This window comes from Trichosurus vulpecula, chromosome 4 (genome assembly GCF_011100635.1).
Source record: "Trichosurus vulpecula isolate mTriVul1 chromosome 4, mTriVul1.pri, whole genome shotgun sequence".
NCBI lineage: Eukaryota > Metazoa > Chordata > Mammalia > Diprotodontia > Phalangeridae > Trichosurus > Trichosurus vulpecula.
In genome coordinates, this window is record NC_050576.1 from 226,142,164 (window position 1) to 226,158,789 (window position 16,626).

General features: G+C 38.5%; 1 protein-coding gene across 3 annotated transcripts in view; it reads left to right on the forward strand.

The window, feature by feature from the left end:
- The window catches only part of SHISA6 (shisa family member 6), a 522,224-nt gene that overhangs the window by 472,415 nt on the left and 33,183 nt on the right, over positions 1 to 16,626 (forward strand). Inside the window, exon 6 of one of the 3 annotated variants that reach the window (XM_036756084.1) lies at positions 875 to 880. The exons of the other annotated variants lie outside the window; for them this stretch is intronic. Within the exon in view, the coding sequence (XP_036611979.1) occupies positions 875 to 880 (6 nt within the window). The remainder of the gene's footprint in view (positions 1 to 874; positions 881 to 16,626) is intronic. 3 annotated transcript variants of the gene reach the window in all.

Here is a 16,626-nt window from a genome sequence, read left to right on the forward strand (position 1 = left end):
CTGGCCCTGGGGCAGTGGCTGAACTGCAAACTCTATCCCCCTGTCCCCAGAAGCTTTTCCCACTAACCTTCTCTGTTGTCTTTGGTGTTTGTGGGTTGAGAAGTCTAGCAACTGCCACAGCTCACTGATTCAGGGTCCTAAGGCACGCTCCACCTGTCTCCTGGTCAGGCTGGTCCGCATGGCTCACGCTGGGCTCTGCTCCGCTCTGCTCCACTCCCAGCTCTGTGCGCGAAAGACCTCACCCAGCTGTCCTGGGCTGGAGCCCTGCTTCCCTCTGCTATTTTGTGGGTTCTGCAGTTCTAGAATTGGTTCAGAGCCATTTTTTATAGGTTTTTGGAGGGACGTGGTGGGGAGCTCACGCTAGTCCCTGCTTTCCAGCCGCCATCTTGGCTCTGCCACCCGAAACCCCATGTCTTGGAGACGTGGATCTTCTGGCAGCCAGAGAACTTGAACTTGGCTCTCCGCAAAGCTTCAATCACATGTTCTTTATTCTGGACCTTGGTTCATATAGACGTGATAACTTGGCCAATGTGCCCTGGGGCTTCCCAAAAGCTCCCTGCATGCTGTTCTGGAGCCTATCAGCCCCAGCACATGACAACATCTTATTGATGTGGGTGGCATGAAATGAATGTAGCCGAACTCGAATATGAAAGCCATCCTTGCCACATCTCTTCACCGTGTACTTGTTGGCACAGTCCTGAGTGGCCTCTAAGGCTTCTGATGAGAGCTGTTCATATTCATCTGACACCAAGTCACAATGGAAATTCATCAACTTTCACTTTCTTACTACCAAGATCGAAGATTCACGTCTTGGCATCAGGAACTCCCCTGCAGAAACAATACCTATAACATATAAGAGAGGGTGGGACAACAGCCCATGGTGCCAGCACCAGCAGGGACTGTGTCTGCAAGGAGAGAAGGGAAACAAGAGTGCCTGTCAGGGCTGGGGCCAGAGCACAGGGCTCTCCCTTTTCCCAACTAAAAAAAAAATTTCTTTTAGTCCCTTAATTTAAAAGTTATTTGTACAAGTCATTAACATATTTGACATTTGACAAGTATCAAAGCTTAAAAACAAAGAACTGAATTTCTATCATGGGAATTTTACACACCAAGTAAGTGGCAAAAGTTTTTTGGGGGCAATCACCTGTAAAATCACACCAGATAGGCTTTTGCCCACACTCTCACAGAGATTCACTAGTTTATGGCTTATTGGGGAACTACCTTTTCCAAGAATAAAAGAACATAGAGGAAAGGAAAGTGTTTCTGTAAGATAAATTCAGAGATCATTGAATCTAGAGTTGAAGAGATCTAATTCATCTCCCCCAGGAGATTTGGGCCCAGAGAGGTGAAGACTTGCCTATATGAACACACAGGTAATTAACAGAGCCAGCATTTGAAACTAATTCCCTTGACTCCATGGCACCAAAATGTTCCACAGACAAAGGCCAGAGGAGAAAATGGGTGCACAAAATAGAATAGGACTCTTCCAGGGGGCAAAAGAAACAGTCTGATATAGAGAGGAGTATGCTGGCAGCAGCTCAAACCAACTGATTGCTAAATTCTCAATGTAAGCATTTACACTGTGGAAATCAACAATTACTACCAGTCAGGACCTGATATATTGTTTTGCTGATTACCTAGATTTATGAAACTGATGGAAAAATATTTATACAAATTAAACTTAGAAGTGTATTCTTGGTACATTATTTTTTTTTCAGAAAGCCAGTTGGCAAATATTTACCAGTCTAACCCAGAGTATAGTGGAAAAAGCATTGGATTTATTTAATGCCAGAGGTACTGGGTTTGCATAACACCTCTGCCACTAACTGACTGTGATCTTTGGCAAATCATGTCACCAGTCTTAGTTTCCTCATCAGAAAAATAGAGATAATAATGCTTGTTGTAGTTCCCTCACAAGACTTTAGCAAGAAAAATGTTTTGTACACTCTAAATATCTATATCAATATGAATTATTAGATACCAAGCAACATCTGATAGGTCAGGTAGGTGGCACAGTGGATAGAATGCAAGGCCTGAAGTCAGGAGGACCTGAGTTCAAATCCCTCAGACACTTAATTTTAGCTGTGTGACCCTGGGTGGGCCTCATTTCCTGATCTGTAAAATGACCTGGAGAAGGAAATGGCAAACCACTCTAGTATCTTTGCAAGAAAATCCCAAATTGGGATCACAAAGAGTTGGACATAACTAAAACGACTCACCAACCAACAGAAAAAATGTGATAATTGAATAAAAGAGTTGTAAGTAAAGCATTGTTGCAAATATGAGGAAAGAAAAACATAATTTCAAATAAAGAAAAGGCTTTGTGAAAAAGGTAGTATTGTAGATGAATTATTCTATTCATGTCAGTGAACATTTATTAAATACCTTCTTTGTATAGAGCACTAAGTAATATGAGAGATAAAAGATAAGGACATCAAGCTTACCGTCAACCAGGAGATATGACAAACACACAAATGTCTGTATTCAAAACAATACATAAATCTCTTATTTCATTTGGAGTCTATTGATGCTGAGTTGTCCACTTAGCCACCTTGCAACTCCCTTTGCCCTTGCCTTAGAACCAGGCTTAGTATGTTCCCTGAGAAGAATCTTCCTTGACTCTGGATTATCTCAGAATATACTTGCTGCTGTACTCACAATCAAGTGAATGTATAAGAAAGGCTCAAAGTTGCCATGCTATTCACAGTCACAAGTAGCAAAACAAATGCTAAGATCCCTTTCAACTTTAACATTACATAATCATATTGTAAAACCTCGAGAAGGATATATTGAAATAGATAGTGGAGACTTTCTAATATAATTTAAATTCTTAGCTCAAGGCTAGTTGAAGGAGCGCTGAGGAAGGAGCTGGGAAACGTGTATTCTCATCCTAACTCCATTAGTAGCTCTATGACCTTGACTAGGTCACTCAGGATCATAATATTCTGGGTGTCTGGTGCACGTACAGAGCAGCTGGGATGGTATCTTTCCATGTGAAGAAGATGAGGAGCCTGATTCTAGGAAAATCTTAGATTAATGGCATTTATTGGAAGTACCTTTGAGAGACTATGGATCATAAATAGACATCTTGTAGCATGTACCTAGACATGTCTGCTCACCATATAGTTAGGAGGAACTTTTTTTTGGATTGTCCACATAGCCAGAACTGGGGGAATCTCCAAAAGGTCTGAATTAACCTTGAGCTGGACCTCTTTGGCCATTTGCTTTTTAGGCACTCTCTTTGGGAATATTAGTGACTCTGTCCCTCCTAGTGTCCAGAAATAAATAATGCTATAAGAGAAGAAGCCTTGGGACCTTGAGAAAAGACCTCAGTCCTTGGCCTTTATGTTTGATCTTTTCCATTTTAGGTGAAGAAATTGCAGCCTCTAATTTTGTGAGTTTCAAAAGATCATGAGCATACTTAGGTGTCCCAGCATTCCAAAGACTGTGCTTGTAGCCAGAGCACTACTGATGCTCTGAAGAGCAAAGAGTGAGCATTGGGATGATCTTCTGGACCCAATCCAATGGTAACTAAAATGAGGGCTCTTCCAGAAGTCAGGCTGCATCTGGACATGAACTTAGTGAAGACAGTGCTGTGTAGGAACTAAGCTAAGATTGTTTCCCTGAGGTGTTGAGGGGACATGTTTATATATTTGTTCTTGCTGTATCTTTGAAGTTAATATTGCTTTCAAAAAGGCAACTGATTCTAAATGTTTAAATGGAACTGGAGTACTAGTCATTGGGGGTTTAAGCTGGTGGCAATAGAGACACCTCAAATGGCTCAGGAGACCCTGAAAAGTAAATGCAGCTTTCCTGGATCTAAGAGTGTGAGCTACACAATACTCTATAGGACAGGCTGGAAGGGATCTTATGGGCCATCTGCTCTAATTCCCTCATTTTATAGATGAGGCAGAGAAGTTAAGTGACTTTTCCAGGGTCAAAAAGTAATAATCATTGGGGCAGCTAGGTGACACAGTGAATAGAGCACTGGCCCTGGACTCAGGAGGACCCAATTTCAAATCCAGCCTCAGATGCTTGACATGTACTAGCTGTATGACCTTGGGCAAATCACTTAACCCCAACTGCCCTGCCTTCCACCCTCAAAAAAAGAGAAAATTAATAATCATTTCCTTAAATACATCTAAATATATGTCCGTGTTCACATGTATATACACACACACATGCCTGTGTGTGTACACACATACGGGCAGCTAGGTTACACGGCAGATAGAGTGCTGGGCCTCAAGTCAGGAAGACTCGTCATCCTGAGTTCAAACCTGTCCTCAGACACTAGCTGCGTGACCCTGGGCAAATCTCTTAACCCTGTTTGTCTCCATTTCCTCATCTGTAAAATGAGCTGGGAAAGGAAATGGCAAACCATCTGAGTATCTTTGCCAAGGAAACCTGAAATGGGGTCGTGAAGAGTTGGACATAACTGAAAAATGACTGAACACACACAAACATGTACGCACATGCATAGTATATGTTTGTTGAATTAACCAGTGTCAACAACATCACATACCTGGGGTCAGAAGAAGCTAGATTAGTCTCTGAATTAACTGGGTGGCCATGGCAAGTCACTTAAATTCTTTGAGACTTTGTTTCCTCGTATAAATATACATAGCACCTTCCTCAGAGGTTTGAGGATCAAATGAGATTAAAGTATAACATTTTATAGAGCCTATATAACTGTTAGAGAAGCACCATGGGATAGTGGATAAAAAGCCAGCTTCAGAGCCAAAAATTCTGGGGAGGAAGTCCTGATCGCTCCTGGTTATGTGCCCCTGAATAGATCACTTAACCTCTCATTTTCCCAGGCAATTCTTTGAGACTATTGTTTTATCAGCAAGCATTTTTAAGTGCCTGCTGTGTGCCAGGCACTGGGCTAAATGCTGAAGCAAAAGGAGGCAAAAGCAATCCCTGCTCTCAAGGAACTCACAGTCTATTGGGGGAGGAGACAACATGCAAATAATTACGTACAAACAAGATATGTACATGACAAATTGGAAACAATCCCCAGTTTTTGTGAAGACACTAATAATTAGAAACAAGATATTAACATTAAGGAAGATTACAAAAGATTCTCATAGAAAGTGGGATTTAGCTGAAACTTGAAATAAAACCAGAGAAGTCAGGAGATTGTGGTGAAGAGGGAGAGAGTTCCAGGCATGTGGGACAGACAGCCAGCAAAAAAATGTAGAGTTGGGAGGTAGAGTAAGGAATGGCAAGGAAGGCAGTGTCATTGAGTCACAGAACGTGTGGAAGGGTGAAGAGTGAGATGTAAGAAGATTGGAAAGGCAGGGGTATGCGAATGCCAAACAGAACATTTTATATTTGATCTTGGAGGCAACAGGGAGCCAGTTAGAGTTAGACCAGAGTTTTAGAAAAATCGCTTTAGTGACTGAATTGGAGGATGGATTAGATGAGGCAGGCAGAGCCACCAGCAAACTATTGCAATAGTCCAGGCATGGGGTGATGAGGGCCTGCACTACAGTGGTGATCTTACATGTTTTCCAAATCTTTAGGAAGGAATTGTGTTAGAGGAGTTTGAGTATACACCTCCTTGTTATTCCTCTATCTTGGAGCCATCATTTGTCAAGTGAGTAGACTGAGGACCCAAAAAGTTAAGTAATTTATATAGGGTCACATAGGTAGCAATTAACAATGCAAGATTTAAACCAGAGTTCTCTGACTGCAGAGTCTTTGTTCTCTATCCATTATAGCACTCTGTCTCTCCCAGTGTTAATTTATGCTATCTGTGTTACAGCTTTTACTGTGGAATATTTGACATTAAGTGAATGAAATTGTCTGTTTTCCTTCTGTTTTGACCCTGGTGATAGTGGAGAAGTAACCTGAAATTATCCTAAATTGTATGGCTGTTTCCAGATGTTATTGGCGCGGAGAGAAATTGCTGGCTGTGGTTAATGTTGTGTTTTTAAAGGCCCAGAATCCCTGGAACATCCACTCTCTGAAAGCATACCAACATATGAAATCTCACTGGACTGGTGAGCAGATGCTAAATCACACCTTGGGTGGAAAGAGTAGAACAGGCAGATTCTGGTACTCTAAAAGCTTGAGTATGGAGATGAGTGAAGTAGTAAATCCTAACAAGCCTTACATAGCCAATTTGTAATTTCACATTAAAGGTATTTGGGAAAAACACTTGAGATGCTAATGTATGCTCTTAATGTCTTCCCCTTCTTCCATGACTTCTTGCTTAAGTAGAAGAGACTGATTTGTACAGTGTGAACACACACAAACTACAGGTGTGAATACACACATATACATATCTACACACATTGTTGTGTACCTGTTGCATACCTGTTGCTCAGCTTCTAAATCACTATAATTTAAGAGAAGGAATAGAGGATGTAAATGAAAATTGGGGTCCTCCTCTAACTTTCCTTCAACGCCCTGGCAATAACACCACCATAGAAATAGCTTAGATGAAGGTACCAGTTTTCTAGACAGTTGAATAATTTTTCCCACTTAATACTATTTTCTTTTTTCCAATTGCATGTAAAGATAGTTTTTGACATTCATTTCTATAAGATTTTAAGTTCCAAATTTTTCTCTATTCCTGCCCAAGACATCAAGAAATCTAATAGAGGTTATACATGTATAATCCTGTTAAACATATTTCCACATTAGTCACAATGTGAAAGAAGAATCAAAACAAAAGGAAAAAAGCATGAGAAAGAAAAAGGAAGTGAGAATAGTGTGCTTTGATGTTCATTCAGACTCCATAGTTCTTTTTATGGATGTGGACAGCATTTTCCATCATGAGTCTTTTGGAGTTGTCTTCGATCATAGTATTGCTGAGAAAAGTTAAGTCTATCATAGTTGATCATAGCACAATATTGCTGTTACTGTGTACAATGTTCTCCTGGGTATGCTTACTTGAATCAGCATCAGTTCATATAAATATTTCCAGGTTTTTTTCTGAAAATCCACCTGCTAATCATTTCTTATAGCACAATAGGATTCCATTACATTTATATACCACAACTTGTTCAGCCATTCCCCAATTGATGGACATCCCCTCAATGTCCAATTCTTTGCTGCCATAAAAAGAGCTACTATAAATATTTTTGTATATATGGGTCCTTTCCTCTTTTTATGCTCTTTTTGGGATACAGACCTTGTAGGAGTATTACTGGATCAAAGGGTATGCACAGTTTGGATCCCTTTGGGTATAGTTCCAAGTTGTTCTCCAGAATGGCTGGATCAGTTCACAACTCCACAAATACTGCGTTAGTGTCCTAATTTTCCTACAATGACCCCCAACATTTATTATTTTCCTTTTCTATTATATTAGCAATCTGATAGGTGTGAGGTGGCACCTCAGAGTTGTTTTACTTGGCAATTCTCTCATCAATAGTGATTTAGAGCATTTTCATATGACTATAAATAGTTTTAATTTTTTTTCATTTGAAAGCTGCCTGTTCATATACTTTGACTATCAATTGGTGAATGTTTTCTATTCTTATAAATTTGACTCAATTCTATATGTATTTGAGAAATGAGGCCTTTATCAGAAACACTGGCTGTGAAAATTGTTTCGCAGCTTTCTGCTTCCCTTCTAATCTTGGTTGCATTGGATTTGTTATTTAATTTAATGTAATTAAAATTATCCATTTTGCATTTCATAATGTTCTCTATCTCTTGTTTGGTCATAAATTCTTCTCTTTTCTATAGATCTGAAAGGTAAACTCTTCCTTGCTCTCTGAATTTTGCTTATAGCATCACCCTCTATGTCTAAATCTTGTACCCATTTTGACCTTATCTTGGCATAAGGTTTAAGATGTTGGTCTATGCCTCATTTCTGTCATACTATTTTCCACTTTTCCCAGAAGTTTTTATCAAATAGTGAGTTCTTATCCCAGAAGCTGAAGTCATTGGTTTTATCAGATAGGAGATTACTATAGTCAGTAACTACTGTGTCTTGTGTACCTAACCTATTCCATTGATCCACCACTCAATTTCTTAGTCAGTACCAAATAGTTTTGATGATTACTCCTTTGATGATTACTGGTTTTAGGTTTGGTAAGGCTAGGCCACTTTCCCTTGCATTTCTTTTCATTAATTCCCTTGATATTCTTGACCTTTTGTTCTTCCAGATGAATTTTGTTATTATTTTTTCTAGCTCTACAAAATAATTTTTGGTAGTTTAATTGGTATGGCACTAAATAAGTAAATTAGTTTAGTTAAAATTGTCATTTTTATTATATTAGCTAGGCCTACCCAAAAAGTGATAATTTAGTTTCTTCTTTGCCTATTCTAATTCCTTCAATTTCTTTTTCTTCTCTTATTGTTACAGCTAATATTTCTAGTACCAAATTGAATAGTAGGGGTGATAATGGACATCCCTGTTTCACCCCTGATCTTATTGGGAATGCCTCTAGCTTATCCCCATTATAAATAATGCTTATTGATGGTTTTAGATAGATGCTACTTATAATTTTAAGGAAGGCTCCATTTATTCCTATGCTGTCTATTGTTTTTCATAGGAATGGTTGTTGTATTTTGTCAAAGGCTTTTTCTGCATCTATTGAGATGATCATATGGCTTCTGCTAGTTTTGTTGTTGATATGATCAATTATGCTGATAGTTTTCCTAATATTGCACCAGCTTTGCATTCCTGGAATATATCCTACCTGGTCATAGTGTATTATTCTGGTGATAAGTTGCTGCAATCTTTTTGCTAATATTTTATTTAAAATTTTTGCATCAATATTCATTAGGAAAATTGCTCTATAATTTTCTTTCTCTGTTTTGACTCTTCCTGTTTTAGGTATTAGTACCATATTTGTATCATAAAAAGAATTTGGTAGAACTGCTTCTTCACCTATTTTCCCAAATAGTCTATGAAGTATAGGAATTAATTGTTCTTTAAATGTTTGATAAAATTCACATGTAAAACCATCCAGCCCTGGAGACTTTTTCCTAGGGAGTTCATTGATGGCTTGCTCAATTTCTTTTTTTGAGGTGGGGTTATTTAGGAATTTTACTTCTTCTCCTGTTAACCTGGGCAATTTATATTTTTGTAGATATTCATCCATATCCCTAAAGTTATCAAATTTATGGACATACAATTGGGCAAAATAATTCCTAATTATTGTTTTGCTTTCCTCTTTGTTGGAGGTGAATTCATCCTTTTCATTTTTGATACTGGTAATTTGATCTTTTTCTTTCTTTCTTTTAATCAAATTGGCCAAGGGTTTATCAATTTTATTGGCTTTTACATAAAACCAGCTCTTTGTTTTATTTTTTATTCAATAGTTTTCTTGATTTCAATTTTATTAATTTCTCCTTTGATTTTCACTATTTCTAACTTGGTATTTAATTAGGGATTTTCAATTTGTTCTTTTTCTAACTTTTTCAATTGCGTTCCCAGTTCATTAATCTCCTCGTGTAAGCATTTAGAGATATAAAACTTCCCTTAAGAACTGCTTTTGCTGTATCCCACAAGTTTTGGTATGTTGTCTCATTATTGTCATTCTCTTGAATGAAGTTATTAATTGTTTCTCTGATTTGTTCTTTGGCCCACTCATTCTTTAGAATTAGATTATTTAGTTTCCAATTAATTTTCAGCTTATTTTTCCATGGTTCTTTGTTACGAATAATTCTTATTGCATCATGATCTGAAAAATGTGCTTTGACTACTCTTCCTTTCTGCACTGGATTGTGAGGTTTTTATGCCCTAGTACTTGGTCAATTTTTGAGTATGTGCCATGTACCGCTGAGAAGAAAGTATATTCCTTTTTATCCCCATTTAGTTTTCTCCAGAGGTCTATCATATCTGCCTTTTCTAAAATTCTGTTTACCTCCTTAACTTCTTTCTTATTTATTTTGAGGTTAAATTTATCAAGTTCTGAAAGGGGGAGGTTGAGGTCTTACAATATTATAGTTTTGCTGTCTATTTCTTCCTGTAACTCCCTTAACTTCTCCTCTAAGAATTTGTATGCCATACCACTTGGTGCATACATGTTAAACAATGATATTGCTTCATTGTTTATGGTGACTTTTAGCAGGATATAATGTCCTTCCTTATCTCTTTTCATTAAATCTATCTTTACTTTTGCTTTATCTGAGACTAGGATTGCTACACCTGCTTTTTTTACTTTAGCTGAGGCACAATATATTTTACTCCAGCCTTTTACCTTTACCCTCCTTGTTTCAAATGTGTTTCTTGTAAACGGCATATTGTAGGATTATGGTTTTTAATCCATTCTGTTATCCACTTGAGTTTTATGGGAGAGTTCATCCCATTTACATTCACAGTTATGATTTCTATCTGTGTCTTTTTCTCCATCCTATTTCCCCCTGTTTATGCTTTTATTTCTCCCTTTCCCCTTCTCCTCTTCAACAAAGTTTTGCTTTTGACCGCCACCTTCCTCAGTTTACCCTCCCTCTTTATTCCCCTCCCTTATCCTACTGTTTCCCACTTGCTACTTCTCCCCTCCTTTCTGACCACCCTCCTCCCTTTTTTCCCTCCTTCCCCTCCTACTTCCCATAGGCAAGTTAGATTTCTAAACTTATCAGGGTATGTTATTCCCTTCTTGAACTAGATCAGATGACAGTAAAGATCAAATACTGCTCTTCTCCCTCCCTTCTTTCCCTCTACTATAATACGTTTTTGTGCCTCTTCATTTGTTGTAATTTACCCTTTTCTACTACCTCCTTACCTCTTCTCTCATAGCCTTCCCTTTACATCTCTTACTTATGTTTTTTATCCTTACATCAGTTAATTTATACAGGCATTCACAATCTATGTGTATCCCTTTCAAATGTCATAATAGCTGTACCATTCTCAAGACTGACATATATATGTATATATATAAAACATACATAATATGATATAATCCCACATAAAGATGCAAACAACCTGCCCTTATTTGTTAATAAGTTTTGTGGGGGGTTTTCCTCCGGTTACCTTTTTATGTGTCTCTTGAGTTTTGTATTTGGAGATCAAATTTTCCATTGAGTTCTGGCCTTTTCATCAGGAAGGTCTGGAATTCCCTTATTTCGTTGAATGTCCATCTCCTTGCCTGAAAAATTGTGCTTAGTTTTCCTTGGTTGTAGTCCCAGCTCCTTTGACCTTCGGAATATCATATTCCAATTTCTCCTGTCTCTTAATGTGGAAGCTGAGAGATCCTGCGTGATCCTGACTGTAGTTCCACGATATTTGAATTGCTTCTTTTTGGCTGCTTGCAGTATTTTCTCCTAAATTCTATTGTTCGGAAAGTTTGAAAAGCAAGTAATATCTTCAGATCTGTTTTTTTTTTCTAAAAATGTTTCAAGCATGCCTTTGTTATTGAAAATGCATCTTTTCCCCTGTATGGTTAAGCCCAGATTTGTAAGACAGGTCATCTTGTGCTACATCCTGAGCTCCATTTGAACATATTAGTCTATCCTTCCCTACATTTTCTGGTGGGTGCAGAATAGTCTTGTGTTATTTGAATTTCCTTCCCTTTGTATTTGAAAGTCTTTCTCTTGATTATTCGCAGAAGTTGTTTCTGAATTGGATTAATTTAAGCACTATGTTTCTGATTGTGTTTTTTTTTTTCTAGAGGTAATCTATGAAGTCTTTCAATTGGTATTTTATTTTCTGTGTTAAGAAATTCTAGGAATTTCTGTTCTATTATTTCTTGCATTATGATTTTAAGGTTTTTTTGTCCTATTATGTTCTTCTGGGTTATCTATGATTCTTAGGTTGCTTCTGTGCATCCTGCCTTCAAGATCCATGTTTTGCTTGCATAATGAATATATTTTCTTTCAATGTTATTCTTTCTTGCTTCTCTTCTTCTAGGTTGTCCTTCACTCCTGCATATTTGCATTCCCAGTCTGTTTTTCTCTCTTTTGTTTCTTTGGTGACTTGCCAATGTAGATTCCAGTTTTTCTGCTCTATTCATTATTTTTTGCTATGCAGGACATAAATTCTGTTCTCATAATGTTCATTTCTCTTTTGAACCACTCAAGAACTACAAGTTGTGATTTTATGTTCTCCTTATATTCCACAGTCTTCTATCTCATCGTGTTGAATTACTTTCTTTTATTTTGCAGCATTTATTCATAGATGCTTAAACTTGTTTACTAGATCTAGAAGCCACATTTCTTTCTTCTGCTAGTGATTTTCCTATTGATTCATTTGCTTATGCTCAAGGTCTTTGAGTTCACTTCTTCCTGAGATCTTTAGTAATTTCAGTCTTTTTTTCCTCTTATTTTCCCTTATTACTCACTTTCTGAGTCTCTTCCTCTCCCCATTAAATGGTAATTTCCTTAGAAGCTGAATTTCAAAGCATCTTAGCCTCCCCTAACACTGGGAAATTTGTGGTATACCAGCCTAAGTCTCTGTACCAAGTAACTTTTGAATGGACAGAACTGACCTCAACTGGGTACTGAGTAGTCTCCCTCAGGATTAGTAGAGTGTTGCTTAACTATGCCCCATCCTCAAGTACACACTGTGTCCTTTTCCAGGGTCCTGTCCTGTTTCTTCTGCTTCTCAGCTCTCTGGCCTGGCCCTGGCAGTCTACAGAGCTGTCATGCTGATGCTATGGGGTTGATTTTTGTAGTTTTTTTGTAGTCCTCCCCTGGGGAGAGGGAGTGGATGGTATGTGGGGCTGAACTCTACTTTAAACCCAGGCATGTAATCTGTCCCTTTCCCTCTGCTCCTGGCTCTCCTACAGAGATCTTTTGCCACATAGATTGTCCCACTGCTAGCTGTGTGGCTCCAGTGAGCTTCCATAATGTGCAGTGCTCCAGAGGTGAGGGGCTATCTCTTTTGGTTGAAGCTGACTTCAGCCTATAGCCACAGCATCCAATGCACTGGAAAGAGGAAGGGAAGATAGGTCTTGGGTTGGGTTTTGTTGCCAGCCTGTGTGTCAGCCTTGCTGACCATACCAGGGAGGGGTCCTGAAGGAGTTCAATTTAGAAGTCAGATAATGAGTTTTATTTTGTTCTGTTTTTATCTTCTTTTTTATTCTAGGTGTCCTAAATCATGGAGACTACTTAAGTTTCTTTATCTTTGGTACATAATTTCTGTTTTGAAGAGATTTGAGATGTCTATTCTCCATCTTGTTTATCCCATGACCTAGGAGACACATGGACAGGATATCTGTCCTCTTTGATATCAAGTCCTCTGATATCAAATTCAATGCCCTTTTCCTGCATTTAGGTGATCTTCAGATCCTAGCTTGGTTCCTTCTTCATTCTGATTGTCCTCCATATTTTCAATTTTCTTTGTGAAATGTGGTCCCTGGGGAAGATCTGAGTATGTGAGTATGCAAGAAGCCATTTGAGAGTTTTATGATTTTGGAGAGGAGATGATTTATAGAGAAAATCTCAAAAGGAAATAGGTTGGAAAATGGGAATAGGAGACATTTCTCTCTATGAAATAGGAAGAAGGGAAGAGGAAATAAGGAAAGATTCTGACATTTGTTGGGATTGAGAGGAAGAAATATGTAGTCCATGACTGATTGCTACTATTTTCTCAATGAAATGGGAGACAAAGTTATCTGGTAGGAATAGCAGTGGGAGAAAAAAAGGACTTTAGGAGGGAATGTGTGTGGAATAGCTAATATTGTGCTTAGAAGAGGGCAAGAAAAGCATAATAGAACAATAGAGGAGTGAGTGGTTCAACCTCATATTCCCTACCTCCATGACATTTCTGAAAGCTAGAAACAGTTCGTTGGTAAGAGCAATCCAGGATTTGCAGTATAGCGGACTCAGCCACTTGTCTGAGACCTCACTATTTCTGGCTCAAAACAATCCCTCCCCAGGCTCCAAACAGACCAGTGATTTCAAATGCAAAGGAAATAATTTTCCTCTAATCACTGATAAAGACTGCTCAGGGCTGGCTATTTATATCTAGTCAATGGGATATATCACCCTGGAGATAGCTGTCTCCAGCTGGATCTGAGAATCTAATGCCTCCATATGCCCTCATACTCCTCTCCCTGCCCCCAAAACACATGAAAAAGGCAGAGGAAGAAAGACTGGAAATTTATTCAAAAGCCCATTGAATCAGGAAAGGTCTGGGGTCTCTAGGACCAGGCATAACATAGTTAAATTCATACTTTATATGCAAACTTTCTTCTGAATATGCCTCATCCTCTGCCATTTGGGGATGATGCGTTTCCATGGGTGAAATCATATGATCCCTAGGTATCTAGAACTCTGGGTCAAACCCTTCCCCTTCCCCTCCCCCCCCAGCTACCCTGAATGCATAGAGGGAAAACAAAACCACCCTCCATCATTATAGGACAAGAAGATGGATACACAACTAACTAGTTCTTCCTTCTACAAATGTCACACCTGATTCCCTAATAGTGTTTCAGGGTTCTCATCTTTCCAGGCAAAAATTCCCCTTTCCTTATTACTGTTTCTTATACTATCATCGCAAGTCAATTCAATATTACTTTATCCCAGTTCCTTCTCTTCTTTGCCCTCCCTCCTTTAGGCTTGTGCCTTTTGGAATCTTCACTAATTCATAACCAACTTCCCTGCCTCCTTTGTCTCTTCACATTCTTTCTATCTTTTTCCACTTATTGCAACCTGGCTCTTTCTGGACCACCTTACATAACTGGCCATCTAGTTCATCTATTTCCTTCTCTTATATCCCCCAATGCACTTGCCTAGGAGGAGAAGTTGGCATACTTATAAGATCAAAGGAACATAGATACAAAGCCAGAAAGGACTTCAAAGGTCATCAAATCTAACTCCTCATTTTGCATGCAACATCCCGACCTAGAAGCTGTTAGGATGGTTCCCTAGCATGTACTGTCTACATAGAGGGAGATGAGATTCCTAATTGGCTAAGAGACCCTCAAGCCTACAGTGCTACATAAGCATAGAAAAACTTTGGAGAAGAGAGGTGGAGTTCAAAAGAGATGCAAGCATGAACTTTTGAATGATGGAAAAGCTGTAAACCCAGAGTCACACACATGTGAGGAAGTTGCCGCCCCACAATATTTCCCTTGATTTCCAGCACCTGCCACTGTAGAGGCTGCTATAGCAGCTTTATCCAGGAAACCATTCTCTCCTTGGTTGAGCTGAAATTTTATCCCACTCCAGTTGACGAGCTCTGTGTATTCTACCATCTAGTATAATCTGCATAACTTCCCCAGTTTCTGTTAACTGTATGCTTGGATAAATATGCTAGCTTGCTGAGACTGTCCTTTGTGTTACAAACATTTGGTGGAAGGGAGCTAATTAAGTTGGCCAAGAGTAAGCTAAATACTACTACCTACTTCAAAATGACCAGACAAAGTGGATTTTATTTTGAACTGCTAAAAATAGGTATTTTTTCATTCTTTTATTTTAGACTATAATTATGAAAGTCGGTTTTTCTGTTATGTTCACAAGTCAGATCAGTTCCTTTTGAGATGACTTCTCCATAGTCAAATATTTAAGTATTGATACCTATTATCTTAGTGAATCCTTTACAGGTAAAGCTAACATAAGAGGTACAAATTTTGCATCCCTATAATGCTGGTGCTTAGTTGATAAATGTTTATATATTTTCTTCTGCTTTTAAATAGATCCAAGCTGTATGCCTCATTGTGGGATCTTCATGAATACAGATTCATAGGATAAAGTTTGCTTCTTGGCCTAGAAACCTCGAGTAACCAACTCTTAGTGCTTAATCCTTTTTCTATGTGGGCTGGGATGCTCTGTAGAAAAGAAACTTATTTTCTTTTTCTTTTCTCTATTGTCTTTAGGTTGGAAAAGGCCATTTCCAGGACAAAGACCAATTTTTTTATATCCTAATTGAGCTCTGATGTTCCTTTTTTATGGGGATAACAACAGTGAGAGGTGGATCACTAAGATATTTCTTTTTTAAAGTACACAAGGAGATAAGGGCAAAAGCGGAACTCAAATAGAAGTAATCATGGAAAAACAAGCTTGAAATTTCATGCACTAAACCTCACAACACTTCACTTCCACTTCATTTCCTCTCACTCTCTTCCTAACTCTTCAGTCTCTAAAGTACAATTTTATCATTCAACTAAAACCACTCTCTCCAAATGCACCCATGATCTCCTAACTGCCAAATATAATGGGCCTTTGATGCTGTTAGTCACCCTCTTTTGTTATACTCTAACCTCTCTCCTGGTTTCTAGTTCTGTTTCTCCAATTGACTTGGACATCTTGAGCTTGTTTATGTCTCATAAACATTTTAAAATCACCTTCTCCAAAATTTAACTCATTATCTTCCCCCTCAAAGTGTTTTCTCTTCCTAATTTCCCTGTTATTGTTGAGGGCACAACCATCTTCCCAGGCACAGAGTCTTACAACCTAGGTGTCATTCTCGACTCCTTATTCTCTCACTCACACTCCTTATAAATTGCCAGCCCTATCAATTTTACCTACATTACCTCCCTCACATCCTCTTCTGTCCTCTGACTCTGCCACCACCCTGGTTCAGACCCTCATCTCCTTATCTGTGTACTATTGCAGTGTCCTGTTGGTTAGTCTCCCTCAAGACTTTCCCCCTCTCCAGTCCTACCTCTGCTCAGCTGTTAAATAGATCTTCTTAATGTAGGTCTGATCTTGTCATTCTCTTCTCCCCCATCGAATAAACTCCAGGAATAAATACGTGTTTGATTTTTAAAGTCCTTCATA